General features: G+C 38.2%; 1 protein-coding gene across 1 annotated transcript; it reads right to left on the bottom strand.

Annotated features, from left to right (window-relative positions):
- Positions 1-1338: 1338 nt before the first annotated feature.
- CENPL (centromere protein L) lies at positions 1339-21897 on the bottom strand. Its single transcript, XM_058701707.1, has 7 exons — positions 21695-21897; positions 21317-21410; positions 18134-18310; positions 15037-15288; positions 10203-10745; positions 6258-6330; positions 1339-1410 (listed from the first exon to the last, which is right to left on the bottom strand). The coding sequence occupies exons 3-6, from the start codon at positions 18305-18307 to the stop codon at positions 6259-6261; spliced, it is 1041 nt and encodes a 346-aa protein (XP_058557690.1). The 5' UTR covers positions 18308-18310; positions 21317-21410; positions 21695-21897; the 3' UTR covers positions 1339-1410; position 6258.
- Between the last annotated feature and the right edge of the window lie 7 nt (positions 21898-21904).

The raw sequence follows: 21904 nt of genomic DNA on the forward strand, positions 1-21904 counted from the left end.
TTAGACCCTCCATAAGTAGCCAAGTTCCCAGTAGGAGCAATTCACAGGAGTGATTCAAGAGCAGAAACCCAGCAACTACAGTACTGGCCAAAGTGTTCATTGGAGCCTAAGGAGTTATTTTTTCCTTCCACTGAAAGTGGTCCAGTTTTATTATTGAATAATATGTACTTATTATATAAATGACATTGCTATAAAAGAATATTAGTTTATTTGCATAGTGATTTCCACAATTTTACGAAGAATCTTGGAGTTGGGTTGGGCTGGCAATCATCTTCATTTTATTAGTAAGTAAACTGAAGCTTAGAAAGTTAAAAGGACATGGTGGAAGCTGAACCTCAAACCACATCCCGATTCCAAATCCATTGTTCTCTATACCACTCTCCAAACTAGGGGGACGCAGTTTATCCTGTATCCTTCTCTCTCTCTGGACCCAAGAAGAACCGTTGCTTTCTCCGTCTCTTCAGCTTTTTCCTTGTTAGGGACACAGTGGCTACTTCTAAGCTCTTCATATGAGGAACCGGAAACTGAAAGTGAAAAGAAATACAAATCATAAATTATCTCAACAGGTGCAAAATGATTTGACAAGATCCAACAGCCATTCATAATAAAAACCCTCAGCAAATTAGGAAGAGAACTTCTTTAATCTGACAAAGGGCACGTATGAAAAACCTACAGCTAACATCATATTTAATAATGAAATATGCTTCCCCACTAAGGAACAATATAAAACTACTCACCACTTCTATACTGATGCATAGGGGCACTTGTACCCCAATGTTTATAGCAGCACTCTCAACAATAGCCAAATTATGGAAAGAGCCTAAATGTCCATCAACTGATGAATGGATAAAGAAATTGTGGTTTATATACACAATGGAGTACTACTTGGCAATGAGAAAGAATGAAATATGGCCTTTTGTAGCAACATGGATGGAACTGGAGAGTGTGATGCTAAGTGAAATAAGCCATACAGAGAAAGATACCATATGGTTTCACTCTTATGTGGATCCTGAGAAACTTAACAGAAACCTATGGGGGAGGGGAAGGAAAAAAAAAAAAAAGAGCTTAGAGTGGGAGAGAGCGAAAGCATGAGAGACTTTTAAAAACTGAGAACAAACTGAGGGTTGATGGTGGGTGGGAGGAAGGGGAGGGTGGGTGATGGGTATTGAGGAGGGCACCTTTTGGGATGAGCACTGGGTGTTGTATGGAAACCAATTTGACAATAAACTTCATATATTGAAAAAAAAAAAAAAAACTACTCACCACTTCTATCTGCCATTATGGTGGAAACTCTAGCCAAGGCAATTTGGCAAGAAAAAGAAACAAAAGGCATCCGTATTGAGATTAAGTAAAACTGTCTTTATTCACAAACAACATGAATCTTGTATACAGAAAATTCTAAGGAATTCACTGAAAAATGAGAATAAACAAGTTCAGCAAGGTCACACAATACAAGAACAATATATACTCACAACAAAGAATCCAAAAAATGAAATTAACAAAGCAATCCAAATGTATAAAAGTGCAAGCATATTTTTGAAAGGCGCATCTTTAAAAACACAAAACACATAAAATTATCTTCCTGTCATTATCTAGAACAGATGTACATGTAACTCTACTTTGAAACTGCCTGGCTACTTATCTATACAAAATAAAATAATTTTCACTTATTTTGGAAAAAAAACCCATTCTCAATAGCATAAAAAAATACTTAGGAATAAATTTAACAAAAAAAAAGTGCAATACTTGTATGCTGAAAACTATAAAACACTGTTAAAATGGAAATTCTGAAATGGAAAGATATCCCGTGTTCATAGATTAGAAGACTTAGTATAATTATGATGGCAGTACTCCCCAAACTGATCTACAGATTCAACACAACCCCTATCAAAATCCCAGCTAATTTTTTTTACAGAAATTGACCAGCTGACCTTAAAATTCTTTGGAAATGCAAAAGACCCAGAATAATCAAAACAACCTTGAAAAATAGGACAAAGCTGGAGGACTCACACTCCCCGATTTCAAAATGCACTACAAAGCTACAGTAATCAAGACAGTGTGGTACGGCGGGGCCTGGGTGGCTCAGTCAGTTAAGCATCTGACTTCTGATTTTGGCTCAGATCATGATCTCACCGTTGTGGGATCGAGACCCATGTTGGGCTCTGCACTGAGCATGGAGTCTGCTTGGAATTCTCTCTCCCTCTCTCTCTGCCCCTCCTCTGCTCGCACGCACCCTCTTTCTAAATAAACTGGAAAAAAAAAAAAAAAGTGTGGTACTGGCATAAGGACTGACATCAGTGAAATAGAATTGAGAGTCCCAAAATAAATATCTGTGGCCAATTGACTTCTGATTCTTTTTTTTTTTTTTTGGCCAATTGACTTTTAAAACAACAGTCTTTTCAATAAATGGTACTAGAACAAATGGATATCCTTATGCAAAATGATTAATTTGGATGCTTACTTCACCCCATACATAAAATAGTCAAACTGGGGGGCACCTGGGTAGCTCAGCTGGGTGAGTGTCCAGCTCTTGGTTTTCAGCTCAGGTCATGATCTCCCGATTCCTGAGATCTTGCCCCACATCGAGCTCTGCTCTTCCAGTGCAGAGCCTGCTTGGGATTCTCCCCCTCTCTCTGACCGCCCCCGCTTGCATGCTGTCTCTTCAAATAAATAAACTTAAAAAGAAACTTCAAAATGGATTACAGACCTAAATTTAAACCTAAAATTATAACATCCTTAAAAAAACATAGGAATAATTCTTTGGGACCTCAACAGTTTCTTAGACACAACACCAAAAGCACAAGAAATAAAATAACTGATAAATTGGACTTCATCAAAATTAAAAACTTGCATTTTGAAAGTAAATGAGTTCACTCTGGTATTTCCAATTCAAATTTAACATTACAGAGTTTCTACTTAACTTACTTTATAATTGTATGTCTTTTCTTTTACACTCAAAATCTTGGTAACATTGTTACATGTTTTATCTTATTACAAACAGTGGTAAAACAACAATACCAATATTATTAATCACAAGATAACTGAGTGCAACTTAAATTCCTTTGCTGCTCTTCTTTTCCTAAGACATAGCTGACAATGTACAGTCAAAATACTAGGATTTAAAGATACTAAAAATAATTGTTTGTGTGATTATGGCAAGAACTTAATATAGTTAGGTTCATTTGTTTTCAATTTTTAAGGATTGCCTTTTCTTTTTGATCTAATTTTGTTTCAGAACTATATAAAACACTTAAATGGTTCCAAACTATAAAAGAGGAACATTCAGATAAGTTTTAACTTTAATATCTGTCCCCCTTACCCAGTTCTTTCCTTCCCCCTAGTTAGTAACCATTTTTATTAGTTGGTTTATTCTTCCATTGGTTTTTGGAAACATAAGGAAATACACACACATATTCATATTTCACCCATTCCATCCATAACAGACAGCACACTGTCCACAAGTTGCTCTTTCACATAACATATCCTAGAGATCAAAATCACTCCATGGTAATGTTTTCACTCCTGTGTGGATCCTGAGAAACTTAACAGAAGACCATGGGGGAGGGGAAGGAAAAAAAAAAATGGTTAGAGAGGGAGGGATCCAAAACATAAGAGACTCCTAAAACCTGAGAACGAACTGAGAGTTTATGGGGGGTGGGAGGAAGGGGCGGGTGGGTGATGGGTATTGAGGAGGGCACCTGTTGGGATGAGCACTGGGTGTTGTATGGAAACCAATTTGACAATAAATTTCATATTAAAAAAATAAATAAAATGAGTATTTTAGTCAAAAAAATAAAAAAATAAAAAAACTATATAAAAAAAAGATCACTCCATGGTAGTATTAGATTATCTTCCACAAACCTTTTTATGGTTACATAGTGGTAATTCATTGTGTTGCTATACCATAATTTATTCAAACAATCCCCATGGGATGGGCACTTGGATTGTTTTCAGTTTTGCTACCAAACACCATTGCAATAAATAGCCTTATACGGGCTTCATTTATATTTTGCCAGGGAGTTTTGGGGATAGAATTCTAGAAGTGGGATTGCTTGTCAAAGGGTAAATCCTACAACATTTTGCTAGATAGTGCTAATTTCTCCACTGAATTTGTACCATTTCTAACAATCTTTTAACTGTTTTCCCTTTCACTCTTGTCCACCTATAATTCATTCTCCCTCATATCTTATAAAATACAGATTAGGTAATATTCTCTTCTGCTTAAAACTTCAATGGCTTCCCACTGCATTTAGAATGAAATCCAGCCTCTTCACAAATAGCTACAAAAACTTAGATGATGTAGATCCTGCCTCTTTCTATCAAGATTAGGTTTGGCTATGAGCAAGAGACCCAAAATGCCTTTAAGCACCAGCTTGCACAAGATAAAAGTTTACCTCTCTGACACACAGGTCCATAGGAAGACTGCCCAAGGGTGGCACTGCGGTTCAGCCTCAAGAAGTCCTCAAGGCACAAACTCGTTTCAGGCCATGTTCCACCATTCCTATGACCTGACCTGCATCCCCGTGACCAAAAAGAGTGGCTAGAATTCCAGTCATTATATGTGTTCCAAGCAGCAAAGATGGAAGAATAAGAAAAAGCCAAGGGGTATATGTCTGCTGTTTTTTAAGGAAGATTCCTGATCCTTCCATTTATATGCCATGGGTCAGAACTTAGTCATAGGACTACACCTACCTATGAGAAAGGCCAGAAAAGACCATCTTTATTCTGGACAACCACATGCTCAGTCAAAAATTGGGAGACATGCCCACGGAATAAGTCTCTGCTGCACAATCTCTTCAGTCTCATCTAATACTACTCCACCCTGACTTCCTTCAGCCACACAGACTTCCTTTATTTCTCAAATAAGCCAACCTCTTACCTATCTCAAGGCCTTTGCTCTTGCCATTTCACCTGCCTAGCAAACACTTCCACAGATCTTCACACAGCTGGTTCCCTCAGCATTCAGGACCCAGCTCAAATGTCACCTACCCAGAGAGACCCCCTTTCCATATTGTACTGCCTTAAGTATTTATCTCCACAGAAATTATTTATTTTTTGCCTTCCTCCACTAGAATGTAATTTCCAAATGACAGGGATCTTTTTTGTCTTCACTGCTATATCCCTGTTACCCAATACAATTCTAAGTACACAGCAGGAACTTAGTTAAATGAATGACTGTCTCACTTCAAAGCCCATGCTTTTTCCACTATCTCTGCTGTTCCTAGTATATGTGAAATAATATTCCATTCCAAAAGTTAACCTTTTAGAAAGACAGCCTATTAATTTCCTTTCAGACAACTTTTAAAAAAGAGTTTCTAAAGTAAAACAAAATGTTCCCATACTCCATAAATTAAAACAAGAGATTTAAACATATCATCTTGGGCAAGTCTCCTAAGTTGTTCAATCTCATAGTTTTCATCTATAAAATGGAAGAGTTGGTTAAAATACATTTACTTAACCTGCAGACATTTACCAAGCACTGTGCTAAAGCAAAATTAGGGACATGAAAGGTAAACAAGATAACTGCTGCTCTCAAAAGAGGCTCACAGGTCCCTTTCAATTCTATAAGTATGGTTCTATATAATTGCTGGTTTGTAACCTTTGTGCTACAGAAAAAGCCTATGACTTCTCATTCCTGAGACATTAATCAAAGATCTGCCACCAAGACACTGATAAACACACTGCTTCATTTTAAAAGTGAATATTTAATTCAACACTGCAATAAGAATTGAACAGCATTAAAAACAGAAGCATATTAGTGGCTTTAATAAATGTATATTAATTTTTTGTTTCCTTTGGAGAGGATTTTGATTGCCAACTCTCTACAGTGAAATGATAGTAGGAAAATGTCTTTAGAAGACAGAAATTCTCTCTGAATCCAAGTCTAAAATGCTTAAAAGGGATTAAAGCTTTTTAAAGACCCAAATCAAAAACACTCAATATTAGAGATATCTCATTTGAATCCTAAAAATTTGATATAAGATGGCCCAAGAAAATAACAACTCAGCATTCTCTAAAGACTGGCCTCCCAGATCATCATGACTATTATACGAACAACTGGCTGTGATTCATTCGCTACCACCTTCTTTGTTCTAGATCCTTCTTGGCTTCTATCTGGGCAATTCCAAAGGCACTGAGAGGAAAACAGATGCAGATATAGATGCATGTTTCTCCTGCAGTTCCTCTCAGCATAGAAATCAGGCAAATAATCAGTGAGAAAAAATTATATAATCCATAATTTATAGTTCCCACAAGACCTCAATCAATTTGAAAAATTGCCAGTTCTGTCAAATATGCCAAGACTCCAATGAGGTATTTATGACACAGAATCTGAAAAAAACAAACAAACAAACAAAATTAAAGTTAGAATTAATTATTATAACAAAGCAGTTTGATAAAAATTCCAGGCTTATTTAAAATTCTGTATCTGCAATCTTAAGATCAACCCATACCACTGTGGCTCTAAGTCAAATAGATTTTACTTAATGAAGACTACTAACTTTAATAAATATACAACTATTAGTTAATGGTGCTTAGAAATAACTAGACTAAGGTTCTTATTTATCCTGGCTTCCACAGTTAGGCTATCTGCCTAAGAAGTAAGGGGAGAGAAGGGAATCCATGAATCGCTTGGATCTACATTTTCTAGAAAAAGGTTCCATAGCTTCCTTCTTCTCAAAGGGATACAGACTCCAAAAGTACCTTGTAGAGGGGCACCTGGATGGCTTAGTTGGTTAAGTGTCTGACTCTTGATTTTGGCTCAGGTCATGACCTCACGGTTCATGGGTTTGAGCCCTGCATCGGCCTTCACACTGACAATGAGAACCCCGCATGGGATTCTCTCTCTCTCTCTCTCAAATAAACATTTAAAAATGAAAAAACTTTTTTTTAAAAAGTATCTTGTAGAAACTAAGCAGGTGGCAGAAACCTGGCTGACACATCATTCTTGACAGCAGTACACTGTTGCAGTTAAAAGCAGAAGCTTTGGGGAGCCCGGGTGGCCCAGTCAGTTGAGTGTCCTCCGCCTGGTTTCAGCGCAGGTCATGATCCCAGGGTCTTGGGATAGAGCCCCGTCGGGCTCTGCACTGATAGCGTGGAGCCTGCTTAGGATTCTCTCTTTCCCTCTCTCTCGTCCCCCCAGCTCACTTTTTCTCTCAAAATAAACAAACATTAAAAAAAAAAAAAAACAAAAACAAAAACATAAGCTTTCGAGTCAGATGACTGGGTTCAAATGCAAAGTCCACTTATTACCTGTGTGATATCAGGGAACCTACTTATTCCCTGTGTTAGTTTTCTCTTTACAACCTATGTAAATAGGTTGTTGTGAAAAACTAAATGAGACAATATACATAAAATGCTTAAAAATGGCTGGCACAATCAGTGCTTAATAAATGTTAGTTATCATCATGGCATTATGCAAAGCTAGGAGCCAGTTACTGTCTTACATCATTAAGAGGGGCTCTTAGATTTGCAATAGACCATATAAAATAAATGTGCTTAAGAACCACCGTTATCTTCATAAGAACACATTTTACAAAACAGTTTTTAAATGTAGTTTACTAATGGAGGTGAGCATATGAAAACAAAATTTTAAAATATATTCAGACCTCATGAACACTGAATTCTGAGGTGCTAAAATGGAATTTTTTCCCTTTATAATTTCAAAATAACATGATATAATCTTTCAAATGTTTTACTGCAAATCAGAGTAAGAAATAAATTTAACATCATGATCCAGTACAAGCAAATGTATATACCCTTACCACACGTGATACTCATTTTTATATTTTCCATTATATTTCTTTCATTGTTTTTAATGTTTATTTACTTTTGAGAGAGAGAGAGAGTGACCAAGCACAATCGAGGGAGGTACAGAGAGAGAGGGAAACACAGAATCAGAAGCAGGCTCCAGGCTCAGAGCTGTCAGCACAGAGCCTGATGCAGGTCTTGAACTCATGAACTGCAAGATCATGATCTGAAGTGAAGTCAGACGCTTAACCAGCTAAGCCACCCAGGCACCCAGATTTCTTTTGTTTTTTAAAGCTGTTCTCTTCCCATCATTTTCCAACCTACTATTGCATTATGACTTTCAGTTTGAAAAACACTAATATAGTGCTTATAGAGTATGAACTTTTTGGAACCTAAGAGATAAGCACTCAAATATTGACTCCTCCTCTTACCAAACTATCTTGCAGGTATCACTAAAACCTATCTTGGCCTTGTTTCCTTGTTTTAAAAATAAAATGTGAATAAAAATACCTACTACAGGGTTGCTCTGAAGATTAAAATTAAGGTCTATTGGGGCGCCTGGGTGGCTCAGTCAGTTAAGCTTCTGACTTTGGCTCAGGTCATGATCTCACAGTTCATGAGTTCAGGCCCCGCATTGGACTCTGTGCTGACAGCTCGGAGCCTAGAGCCTGCTTCAGATTCTGTGTTTCCCTCTCTCTCTGGCCCTTCCCAGCTCACTGGCCTCCCAGCTCACGCTCAGTCTCTCTCTCATAAATAAATACATTAAAAAAGAATTTAAAAAGAAAACATTTAAAATTAAGGTCTATTACACTTCTCTAAAGAAGACATCCGAATGGCCAACAGGCACATGAAAAGATGCTCAACGTCGCTCCTTATCAGGGAAATACAAATCAAAACCACACTCAGATATCACCTCATGCCAGTCAGAGTGGCCAAAATGAACAAATCAGGAGACTATAGATGCTGGAGAGGATGTGGAGAAACGGGAACCCTCTTGCACTGTTGGTGGGAATGCAAATTGGTGCAGCCACTCTGGAAAACAGTGTGGAGGTTCCTCAGAAAATTAAAAATAGACCTACCCTATGACCCAGCAATAGCACTGCTAGGAATTTACCCAAGGGATACAGGAGTGCTGATGCGTAGGGGCACTTGTACCCCAATGTTTATAGCAGCACTCTCAACAATAGCCAAATTGTGGAAAGAGCCTAAATGTCCATCAACTGATGAATGGATAAAGAAATTGTGGTTTATATACACAATGGAATACTACATGGCAACGAGAAAGAATGAAATATGGCCCTTTGTAGCAACGTGGATGGAAGTGGAGAGTGTGATGCTAAGTGAAATAAGCCATACAGAGAAAGACAGATACCATATGTTCTCTCTCTTACGTGGATCCTGAGAAACTTAACAGAAACCCATGGGGGAGGGGAAGGAAAAAAAAAAAAAAAAGAGGTTAGAGTGGGAGAGAGCCAAAGCATAAGAGACTCTTAAAAACTGAGAACAAACTGAGGGTTGATGGGGGGTGGGAGGGAGGGGAGGGTGGGTGATGGGTATTGAAGAGGGCATTTTTTTGGGATGAGCACTGGCTGTTGTATGGAAACCAATTTGACAATAAATTTCATATATTGAAAAAAATAAATAAAATAAAATTAAGGTCTATTAAAATCCTAGCTCAGTGACAAGACCAATATTCAGAGTGTTTACTGTGGCCATAGTTTAATACATTTTAAATATATTAATATATTTTATTATATTTAGGTACCTACTCTCAGTTTATTTCTGAGATGTCCTCTAATAAATACTTTGCAGAGAGTAGGGGTGCCTGGGTGGCTCAGTTAAGCACCCAACTTCGGCTCAGGTCATGATCTCATGGTTCATGAGTTCAAGGCCTGTGCCAGGCTCTGTGCTGACAGCTCAGAGGCTGAAGCCTGCTTTAGATTCTGTGTCTCCCTTTTTCTCTGCCCCTCCCCTGCTCACACTCTGTCTCTCTTTCAAAAATAAGTAAAACATTAAAAAAAAAAAAAAAACTTCCTAGAGAATAAAACAATGTCAATTATTTCTTTGCCACTAGAGACAGAAAAGTCTAAAATATAAAGATGCCATCTTAGTTAGGTATTTCTAGCTATAATTTTCTGATCTAACACAAAAAATACTCTGGCGCTCTGATAATTATTTCAAAGTTTGAGGAAACATAATTCTGAAAGTTTCAAAGTTACTATATTCATTTTATTACCAAAGCCTGTAGCACACAGTATATAGTATCCTTCCATTACAGAGCTGCATCTAAAGGCTGAAGACTTTCTAGCAAATCATTTAGAAAGCATAAAATCTCTCTACTGTCTCGAATTAGCATTCAAACGTGTTTCTTCAATGTGGAAAATACAATCTCTATACATTTTGAAAACTATGCAATAAGAAAAAATTACCTAGCTAGATTTGTTCAAACTAACCTTTATTTTTCCATCAGTATGTGCTGAAGCTACAGATGTTGAAACACGGACCAATCTTGTGGCTGATAAATGAATTTTGAAGTGCCTATGGAAGTGTGAATAAAGGCAGTCCATGAATAAGTCAACTTCCTCCTGAGTAACTTCCCCTGGTGTTTTGTGGACGCTGTCCCACAAAGCTTTTGCATCCTCTGGATGTATGGCATAAGAAATGTCCAGACTTTGAGGGCTACACGGTACAGACCAAAGAAATTCAGTAGTAGCCATATATTGGTCCATTTTGCATGCAGTCCACATAGCAGCCATCCAGGAAAGATTAAACGCATTGATTGCTAAGGAACTGAAATGACAATCAAAAGTTTTCTGAAACCAGGTTCCAACTATGGCTGTATTCGTCTCTGCTCCATTTGCAAGAAATAAAGGTACACAGGTGAAATCTTCTGGAACGGTCTCCAGAAGACTGTCTCCAAATACACAGCAGAACCAACCAGTCCACAACACTTTTTGTCCTCTGTTCTCTGACGGTAATTGAGATTTTGACAGAATCTACAAAGAAAAAAAAGGGGGAGTTCATTAAATTCAAAAGTACCTTTACTCTTAAGTTACACCTTCTCAAAATTAGTACATTAAAAAATAAGAAGATATATTGTATTATTTGCCAAAAAAACATAATGGGAATAATCTCCCTAATCGTTATCAGGGTTTATCAAGTTAACTGACTTTCCTCCTAACATTTTTTCTTCTTCTTCTTTTTTTTTTTTTTAGAGAGCCAGGGAGCATGTAAGCGGGAAGAGGGGCAAGGGGTGGGGTGGTGGGGTAGGGAGGAAGAGAGGGAAAGAGGGAAAGAGAGAGAGAGAGAGAGAGAGAGAGAGAGAGGGAAAATCTTAAGCAGGTTCCATGCTCAGCATGGACCTCAATGTGGGGCTCAATACCACAAGTCTGGAATCACGACCTGAGCCTAAATCAAGAGTCAGACGCTCAACTCACTGAGCCACCCAGGCACTCCTACCTCTTAATATTCTTATTAGGACATGGTATATGGCAAGATCTTGGTGCAGCCAAAATGCAAAATAAGCACATTAAGGAATGCCAATATGGTATAACCAAGTATGCTATCCTTGGGGGGGAGAGGGGGCCCTCAAAATTTCAACTTCAGAAGGGACTATAAAAAGTCACATATTCAATGTGTTTGAATTCTTCCATTGAGGAAGAATTCAGGATTTCCTAAGGCAGCTCTATCAACTTAACATTGTTCTTTCATATGTAGGCACACAGTATCTCTACCACAGGTCCTGCTTTCTTCTTTATGTGCATGTAGAACAAATCAAATCTACTCTCTCTTCCACAGAAAAAGCCCTTCAAATATCTGATAATCCCAATCATACGCAATGCCAGGTTCAACATCTCCAGTTTCTTTAACATTCCTCCTATGATACACACGTTATCCTGCTTACTCTGAAATTCTTCTGCATGAGAGTCATTCATAAGTGAGTATAATTACTTCAAAAAGACCTAGATTATACTACTACTAATATAACCTTAGATTGCAGTTTTCTAATTTTTAGTTGACAGCTTTAAAGTATCCCTATTCATTCTTGCTGTTAATAGGTAAATCTCCCATAATATAGAGAGGAATATATGTATTCCTATTAAAATTTAACTCTCAATTTGACCCATTGTGCCAATCCATTCAGATTTTTTAGAATCTTGGTTATATTTTCCAGCAGACTGACTAACCCTTCAAACTTCAAATTTATAAACTACATGATAAACATACCTTCCAGATATTCATAGAAGTTTTATTTTTAACCTTTATTTATTTTTTTGAGACAGAGAGAGACAGAGCATGAATGGGGGAGGGTCAGAGACAGAGGGAGACACAGAATCCGAAACAGGCTCTAGGCTCTGAGCTGTCGGCACAGAGCCTGACGCGGGGCTCGGACTCACAGACTGTGAGATCATGACCTGAGCCAAAATCAGATGCTCAACCGACTGAGCCACCCAGGTGCCCCAAGATATTCATAGAAGTTTTAAAGTTTGACCAGGATAAGGTGAAGAACACAGCCCAGTATCAGATCCCGTTAGAGATCATCATTTAAAAAGTTACTTTTAGCATATTTGCCTTCTTGTTCAATAGACTACAAGCGATTCTCAAAAACCTTAAAGCCCAGCCAGACATGTCTATCACACTTTTATAACCTAAAAGTCGGGGAACCCTGTGAAGAAATGAGGTTTAACTTGCGAACTATTAGGACACTCTGCTAAGAGTTCAAGAGGTCATTTCTATTCTGCACGGGAACAGTTGCTTACCTGTTGACAGGCAAATCACATCACTTCTCTGGGAAATCAACTGCTTCATTTGACAAAGACTGCTGTCTACCCAGTACCTACTTGTCCTTCCACAATAAAACTGTGCTTTTAATGAGATGCTTTTAAGGAGGTAGCAAAGCACCCACTAAAAAAGAAAAATTTCCTAGTCTGTCTTCCAACAGGGATGCAAAAAGAAGTGGTTGGGTCTTAGCAGCCTCATTAAAAACTTACTCAGGCAGGCATCCTATTTGCCCTTCCCATCTTCCCCCTACTTCCTCCTGCCTGGAACTTGCATCTAATATTTAGCGCTTCAAGAGCCATATTAGACTCCAATGTGACTTTAAGGATGGAAGCCATGCACCAAGGATGATACAGAAGATAGAAGGAGCCTAAGTTATTAATTCATGAAGCATACACCAGTCTTAAACAGCTTACTCCACTTTTTTCGTAAGACAAATAAACCTCGGGGCACCTGGGTGGCTCAGTCGGTTGAGCGTCCGACTTCATTTCGGGTCATGTTCTCACCGCCCGTGAGTTCAAGCCCCACGTCGGGCTCTGTGCTGACAGCTCAGAGCCTGGAGTCTGCTTCGGATTCCGTGTCTCCCTCTCTCGCTGTGCCCCTCCCTCATGCATGCTCTGTCTCTCTCTCAAAAATAAATAAAACATTTAAAAAAAAATTTTTTTTAAATAAAAAGACAAATAAACCTCTATCAATTAACCTCAAGATAGGCATCTAATTCACTGTTATTTAGGCTTTCTGTTTTATGCAGCTAAACCTACCCCTAAGACTCCTGAAGATCCTTGCCAACACCAGATCTATACCAAGCGTCAGCAAATTTTTTCTGTAAGAATCAGACAGTAAATATTTTAGGCTTTGTAAGCAACCACTCAAATGTGCTGTTGTAGCACAAAAGCAGCCATACACAATAATGTAAACAAATGAAAGGAGTTCTGTTCCAATAAAACCTTATTCAGAAAAACATCAACAACAAAAAACAAAAACAAGCAGCAAATCAGATTTGACCTGCAGGCCAGTTTTCTAACCCGATCTATACAGATAAACAAAATTAGATCTTTTCACCATTTCAGAATTTAATTTGTGGTGACTATGAGTTAACTCAGAATAAACAGAAGTAGCAGGCATGAATAATAAATCCAGTTTCTTAATAAATCAAGATAGTCATACTACTTTTAAGTAAGAGTAACTGAACATTTCACAATATATAATGATATGTTACTTTTATTTTTTAGTTTTCATTTTTTTAAGAGTGTGCATATGTGTGTGCAAGTGAGGGGGGATGGGAGGAGAGGGAGAATTTCAAGCAGACTCCATGAGCCCAATGCAGGGTTCAATCCCACAACCTTGGGATCATGACCTGAGCCAAAATCAAGAGCCAGATGCTCAACTGACAGAGTCACCCAGAGGCCCCATGTTACATATTTGTTTTTTGCTAAAATTCCACTTCTAGGAATTTGGTCCTAGTAAAAACCATAGAATTACACAGATATACTTATAAAATGTAGAATTCTTAATGATATGAGTAATTACCTATGACATTTTTTTTTTAAAGCCATAATGCAAAAATATGGGCAATATGATCCCAATTTTAATAGATCCAGATAGCCAGACAGATGTATCTATGTTCATGAGAGAGATCAATCTGTCGTATCTTAAATAATCTTTGTCTAGTTTTGGTATTAGGGTAACACTGGCCTGGCAGAATGAGTTAGAAAGTATTCCCTCTGGTTCTATACTCCAAAGAGACTATAGAATTAAAATAATTTCTTCCTTAGTTAAACTTTTGGCAGCTTTTACCAGAACTTATCTGGGCCTGGCGCTTCCTATTTTGGAAAGTTATTAATTATTGGTTCAATTAAGAAATTGAATTGGTTCAAGAAACTGAATTGATTCAATTAATAAACTAAGAAATTGAACCAATAATTAATAACTTTCCAAATGAGAAGCTTACTCAGGTTGTCTATTGCCAAATAGATGTATGCCAAAATGTTAAACTGTGGTTTTTAATTTTTTTTGTATTTTTATGTATTTTCTAAGTTTTCTAAAATAAATATTATATCATAATCATGATATTATATCATAATCATTATATCATAATCATATTTATTTTAGAAAAACCTTTTTTTTAATATTTATTTATTTTTGAGATAGAGAGACAGAGTGTGAGTGAGCAAGGGGTAGAGACAGAGGGAGACACAGGATCCGAAGCAGGCTCAGGCTCTGAGCTGTCAGCACAGAGCCCAACGTGGGGCTCAAACTCATAAACCGGGAGATCATCACCTGCGTTGAAGTCAGACGCTTAACCGACTGAGCCACCCAGATGCCCCCCACAAAAAAAATCTTTAAGTTGGCCATATCTAATTACTACAATTTGGTCAAACAAGACATAAAAAAGGTTATAAATCACAAGCTCAAAATATTTTTAACCAGTAAGAAAATACCACAATTTCTAAACCAAGACAGTGTGGATTCTTTTCCTGAGAAGCAAGTACTGTTTATACAACATACCTGGACAAGAAATGCTTCAGGGTCTCTTTGTGTTCCTTTCATTCCTAGGAGAGTGGAGAAAGTCACTTTGATGTTGAAGTCTTCTCCCACTTCAACAGCAAGCCCTTTTTGCTTTTCAGCAGCAATAAATGCACTCAGAAGTCTAGAATACTCTTTGAGATTAGTATAGGAGAATTTATATAGGGGAGTTAAACTATATAAAGTCCATTGTTTATGCAGAAGAAATGCAAACTTTTGAGGATCATTATCTTCCTAGAGAGAAAAAACAATCAAGACAACAGTAGTTTAAGAATTAGGAAACATTAGTAAATAAGAATTTAATCAAAGAATTTTTTTTTGATATTTACTACAAATCTGTGTACCTGATCTTTACATTCCAACCAGACTGGAGTCTGCAGGACTCTGAAGATCCCTGAACAGGGCTTTTCATTCACTGTACCTTCCCTCTGGAATGCTCTCCACACATGTGTTCACATGGCATGTTCCCTTCCTTCACTCAGTTTTGTCCAAATGTCACTCAAGAGGCCACCCTATGTAAAGTTGCACCTGCACCCACTCCAATTTTGTCACTCTGTATCTCCTTAACATGCTTTATTACTATCTGGTATCATATGTTTGTGTGATTTTTATTGTCTGTCTTCCCTGCTAGAGTATGAGTTTGAAGAGAACAGGGATTTTTGTCGATTTATTCAGCGCTACATCTCTAGCACCTAGAACACTGCCATCTAGAACAGTTGTTCAATATATATTTATTGGATGAACATTTAAAAACTTAGATTATAGATTTAAAAAATAGTAACTATTCCTGGGGCATCAAATTTGATTCATGTTAATTATGTAATTGTTTTAAATGTTTAGCAGTAAATCCATTCTATGACCCAATGTCAAATTCAGTCGATCAAATAAAAAAACACTTAGTATTTCTGCCATGCTCTAATAGAACCACTGGTACCATCAAAAACAAAACACTTCTGCGGCACATGAGTAGCTCATTCCATTAAGTAGCTGAGTCTTGATTTCAGTTCAGGTCATGATCTCGCAGTTTGTGAGTTCAAGTCCCATGGCTGGTTTGTACTGGCAGCACAGACCTTGCTTGGGATTCTCCTCTCCCTCTCTCTCTGCCCCTCCCCAGTGCACACGCTTGTGTGCATTCCCTCTCTCTCAAAATAAATAAATAGGGGCACCTGAGTAGCTCAGTTGGTTAAGCGTCCAACTTTGGCTCAGGTCATGATCTCACGGGAGGTGAGTCTGAGCCCTGCATGGCGCTCTGTGCTGACAGCTCAGAGCCTGCTTTGGATTCTGTATCTCCTTCTCTCTCTGTTCCTCCCCTGCTCACTCTGTCTCTCTCTCAAAAAATGAAGATTAAAAAAAAAATTTTAATAAATAAATAAACTTAAAAAAACAACAACAACAACAACACATCCTTCACATTGGTTCTATGGCATTATTGAGGGCCTTCACATACACCCCCATACAGGTCCCTACTTTTATCCTGAATTGTTCTATAGAATTCATACTTCCTGACATAGTTTTACAGCTCCAACTATCTTTTGGAACTTTCATTACAGTTGTCCATTTGATAAAAATATTTGTTTTGACTACAGTATTCATGGAAATTTGTATAAAACTTTTATAAGTTATAAACTTTTTTCTTATAACTGTCAAAAGGTACAGCAAAACTATTTGCATGATAGAAAATTTATATGATACAAAATTATTTGTATGATAAGGAAGCACTGAATTGGACATCCCAATCCTTTTGTCTTTTTAAATGTTTATTTATTTTTGAGAGAGAGAGAAAGAAAGCGTGAGCAGGGGAACAGCGGAGAGAGAAGGAGACAGAGAATCCCAAGCAAGATTCTGTTAATAGCGCAGAGCCCGAGGCAGGGCTCAAACTCATGAAGTGTGAGATCATGACCTGAGCCAAAATCAAGAGTTGCACACTTAACCAACTGAGCCACCAGTTGGCTCAGAACTCAGATGGTTAAGAACCATCACTTTCATCACCATCGCTAGTAATTTAAGAAACTTTTCAGAAAGAAGCAAAAATTTTCTCATATCCCAAAAGACATGAGGCACACAACACTGACAAGAAAAGATTACAGGGAAGGTGTGGGGGACTGATTCGCCAGACTCTGCTAAGTTCCTCAAAACCACACATCAAACCTGCACTAACTAGGGTTTTATTTCATGTTCCAGCGAAATCACAAATTACTAATATTATAAACCTTCAGAATTGTTTATGAATCATCAGAGTTATGAGTTCTTATAACTCATAACTGATTATGGAATCAGGCAAAAATTATCAATGGATATTAAGTGCAAGGGGAAATTTTGATAAGAACAGAATGTTTACATTATCCTAAAGTGTCTCCCCACAGACTGCTTATCAGATGCAGAGGGGAATAAAACAGTAACCACTGGGCAGCACCTTGACAGGATGATCACAACTGATCATCTATGTGCTACCAGATGTTATCCCCAAGGACAACAGCATCTATGCTGTATTCCAGTGAAGAATACAGAACTTCAATCTAGTCACAAGGAAATGTCAAATACAAAACAAAGAATATTCTATTTAAAAAGGATAAGGGAGGAAACTACATTCTTCAAAACGTCAACGTCATAAAAGACAAATACTGTGGAAATGCTGGAGATTAAAAGATATAAGAGGGGAGCCTGGGTGGCTCAGTCGGTTAAGCATCCAGCTACTGATTTTGGTTCAGGTCATGCATGATCTCACAGTGTGTGAGACCAAGCCCCATGTCAGGCTCTGTGCTGACAGCACAAAGCCCACTTGGGATTCTTTCTCCCTTCTCTCTGCTCCCCGCCCTCCACCGCCGTCCCACTTGTACCTGCGCTCTTATGTACACAAAATAAACTTTTTTTAAAAAGACATAACAGAGGTGGTATTGATGGTGTGAGTAACTACTTTCACTACTTCTCACTATCTCACAAATATTTTTCACTATTTCTCATTTATTATCTGAGAGATTTAAGGAGATACAAAAAATACCATTAAAAGGTAATAAAAAGCAAAATTTATTCACAAATGTTCTCAATTATTGAGTAACATGAAGGAACACAAAAAGCATACCTGTAATTGTGAACACTGAGGAATTTTCCTTCGAGGTGGAGTCCGGACAAATGAAGCCTGCTTCCTGACTGATTCTAATCGTTTCCGCAAAGGGGTGGCACCTATAAAATAATCTTTAAGCCTTGAGGATGCACCGTGCCTCGGAGTCGATTCTGGTGTATCATAAGGATCCATGGTCTACAGAAAAGAAATAAAACCAGAATTCTGAACACTAAAAAGTTAACTCATGCTCATAGTTTCACTGATTCTTCTTCTCACTATCAATGAACTATTTCTCTCCCTTCCCCTCCCCACCCTCAGTTTTGACTTTTTAACCAAGTCCTACATTTCCCATTTGCTATAGGCTATTTTTATGAATATCTTACAGATACTTCAAACAGAAGGTTCAAACTAAATTCAACTCCTTCACATCCTTCTCCAAAAGTTTGCTGGTCCATTTTCAAATTCCTGTCAATTTTCTATGTTAATTTAAATTCTTTTAAGATACTTTCATTCTTGAACTGATAGTCATTAAGCACATTCTCTTGAGTTTTTCCTTCAACAGTTTTGTCATCCATTCCCAAAGCTACCTCCAGGTTCTTACTACCACAACTAAGCATTTTCCATATGTACAGGTAATCCATTCTTCAGCAATGACACTTTTGTCACCTGTGCAAAAAACTTTACAGTGATGAGAAAATTCTACTCTTCTGCTGATTATTTAAGGTCTTTCATAATTCAGCTTGCCCTTATCCTGCTTCTAGATAAACATATTCTTGTCTTGTTTTTGCCTATCAATCATATTCTCTATCTGAAGTGTCTTTTTATCATTTCACCTCCTTTAAGATCATGCTCGAATTTGATCTTTTTCCAAGTAGAATTTTGTTAATTTCCCCAAAATACCTATGTTATACACCTCTGTATCAATAGTTCATTCCTGGAAGCAATGTGTATAGGTGTACGGGTGTGTGTGTATAAAAGAAGATCTCAAGGTCAATACTGTTTAAAAGCCCAAAAACCATCTGGATGAGCCTAACAAAATCGCTCAATAATGTTTCATAAAATCTTTGGAGATTAATAATACACCAGCTCACACAGCTCTCCTTGACCATCTAGTCTGTACTACTCATTTTGGTCCATATTCATATACTTCCTTGTAGTATTTTTTTTTTTTTTGGTGTGCATTTTTTCTCTTTCCAACGCAACTAAAATACCTTGACTGAAACAATGCTTTTTATATCGCTTATATAATTACCCTAATATAATGCTGAGTGTTAACTGTTAACGAGTATTGGTTTAATTGAACAGAAGAATTTCATAGAACTCTGAAATTATAACTTTCATTGAAAGGAATTATATATAAGGTTATAACTACTCCCAAGTACTAGCACAGTTAACCCTTTGAAGAAAGTTTTTCACAAATGAAAAGTTATACCATTTCTATATTTAAGATAAATTTCATTGTGTCCAAGAAGGACACCCTCTGTCTTGCACAAAATTTCATAAATAAAACATACAGTTCTCAATGTTCAGATAATGCCCAAGCAAGATCATATACCACATAACTTAAATAGCAACTACTTTAAAGCATTCTAGCTTTAAGCGCATACTGAATTAGCTCTTTACAATTTGGGGCACCTGGGTGGCTCTGACGGTTGAGCGTCCGCCTTCGGCTCAGGTCATGATCTCGCAGTTCATGAGTTCCAGCCCCATGTCAGGCTCTGTGCTGGCAGCTCACAGCCTGAAGCCTGCTTTGGATTCTGTGTCTCCCTCTCTCTCTCTGCCACTCCCCCACTCACATTCTGTTTCTCTCTCTCTCTCTCTCAAAAATAAATAAAAATTTGAAATTTTTAAAACTTAATCAGTCCCATCTACACAGAACGTTTCTTTCAAATTTGTCATTTGGATTAACTGCTAACATTTATTGAGCATTCATTAGGTGCCAGGTACTTGTCCAAGCCCCTAACAAATACGCTCATTTAAATCCTCAAACAATCCCACCAAGTGGGTTATCATGTTTCCAGTTGATAGATGGGAAGACAAAGAAACAGTTAAAGAGTGCAAGAACCAGGACTTGAACCCAGACAGTATAAAGTCAGAGTGGGTACTCTTATCTCCTTGCACACTGCATTTGAGTAAAGATCAATTTCAAGGCAAAAAAGCCCTGCTGAATTTGACTCCTTAAAAGAAAAATGCTATGAATTAAAAAAAAAATTTTTTTTAAATCCATGTAGGTGAGAAAAGACTATTAGCACTGATTGGTTGGTTTTGAGAAAACATTTCCCTTAAGTATATAATATTGTAATAACGTGAAATAGCCTAACCACACATTTAAAGATCAGAAAATGACTTCTATCTATTTTACTCTCACTCCACACTCAATAATGTGCAATTTTACCCTGCTCAATAATGAAGAGGTTAAAAATATACCTTAACTCATTTCGGTGTCCCAATGTTAACCCCTTTCCCTAACCCATAACTAGGGACGCATAGACGCCCCTTTCATCTTGCCATTACAATGCTGGAGATCCCAACAATTCCCACACATCATTTAAATGAAGTCAAAACTCTGAGTCTCAAGGTCCTACCTTGGCTGATCTTATTATTTGCTACTATCCAGGTTCATCTACTGATTCAAGAGTTCTTACCCCAAGATCTGTGGACAAATGGACTTTCCAAAATCCAACAACCCTCTCCGGTCCTATGCAAAATGTTGTGGGCATGTGTATTTAGTGGCGGAGGGGGATGGAGAAAGGTCCAGCAGACAATCTTCAGAAAGGTTAAGAACCACTGCCCTACGCCCTACTCTAGACTGATCATCACCCTCCTACTCCTCCTGTCAAGTTTGCCTCTGCTCCCCGACTTTTTTATTCAGCCTATAGCCAATTAAGAGTGCTTCTCTCCTCCCATCTGACCAAATGCAATCCATCCTGTAGGGTTCACGTCCTCAGGAAAGGGCAGGGGTCCACAGAGCTAGCTCTCCAGCCAACTCTCCTTGCCATTGCAGTTCATAACACACAGTTACAACTCACTGGGGTTTCTTGCGGTAAATCATTCACGTTTCTACACTGCCACCAATACCTAAATCCCACCGCCAATGCTCGGCCGAGTGCCAAGCACACACAAGTGTTGTAAAGATAAGGAACGCACAAAAGGGCAAAATAGAACTTACTGCCCGTCCTGGACAAACACAAAGCGTCTTACCAATGAAATGCTGTGATGACGCTGTCACCCATTCCGGCTTCACGAATCATTCTTCAAATCTGGTTCCAAAAGTGTGGATCGAGACTAAAGTCCCCTGAAGTTTAAAAAAAAAAAAAAAAAAAACCGCCAAAATGGCAGCTCAGAGACAGTTGCAGGGAACCCCTGGCCCTTCCAAATTCCCTCTCGCTCCACAGTAAGTGGGTTCACCAGGAACACAAACGCCCCTGTAAGAAGACCTCCGCTGCCTCAGACGTCCTTCGATTCACCCCGGGAGGGACATTTCCGCTGACCCGGCCACCCACTCTGCGACCCTCGCTCCTGTGAAGTCGGCTTCTGCCTCAGGAGGGGAAGGGCAAGGGACACTAGGTCCCAACTCACCCCTCTCCACCTGAGCCCTTCAGGAGCTCAGCTAGCTTTGAAACCCCGCCTTTGAGAAGCGGCAACCAAGCCTTCAGCCGCCTTCTCAGTTTAAAATCATTTCCCGACTCGCTCTGCGGTCCGACGCCGGAAGCCTCCCTGGTGTCGATTACCCGTTAGTGAAGCAACTACGGTCGTCATTTTAACTGAGGTCGAGCGACTAACCCTTAT

The sequence above is a fragment of the Neofelis nebulosa genome, chromosome 15, assembly GCF_028018385.1.
Source record: "Neofelis nebulosa isolate mNeoNeb1 chromosome 15, mNeoNeb1.pri, whole genome shotgun sequence".
In the NCBI taxonomy this organism is placed as follows: domain Eukaryota; kingdom Metazoa; phylum Chordata; class Mammalia; order Carnivora; family Felidae; genus Neofelis; species Neofelis nebulosa.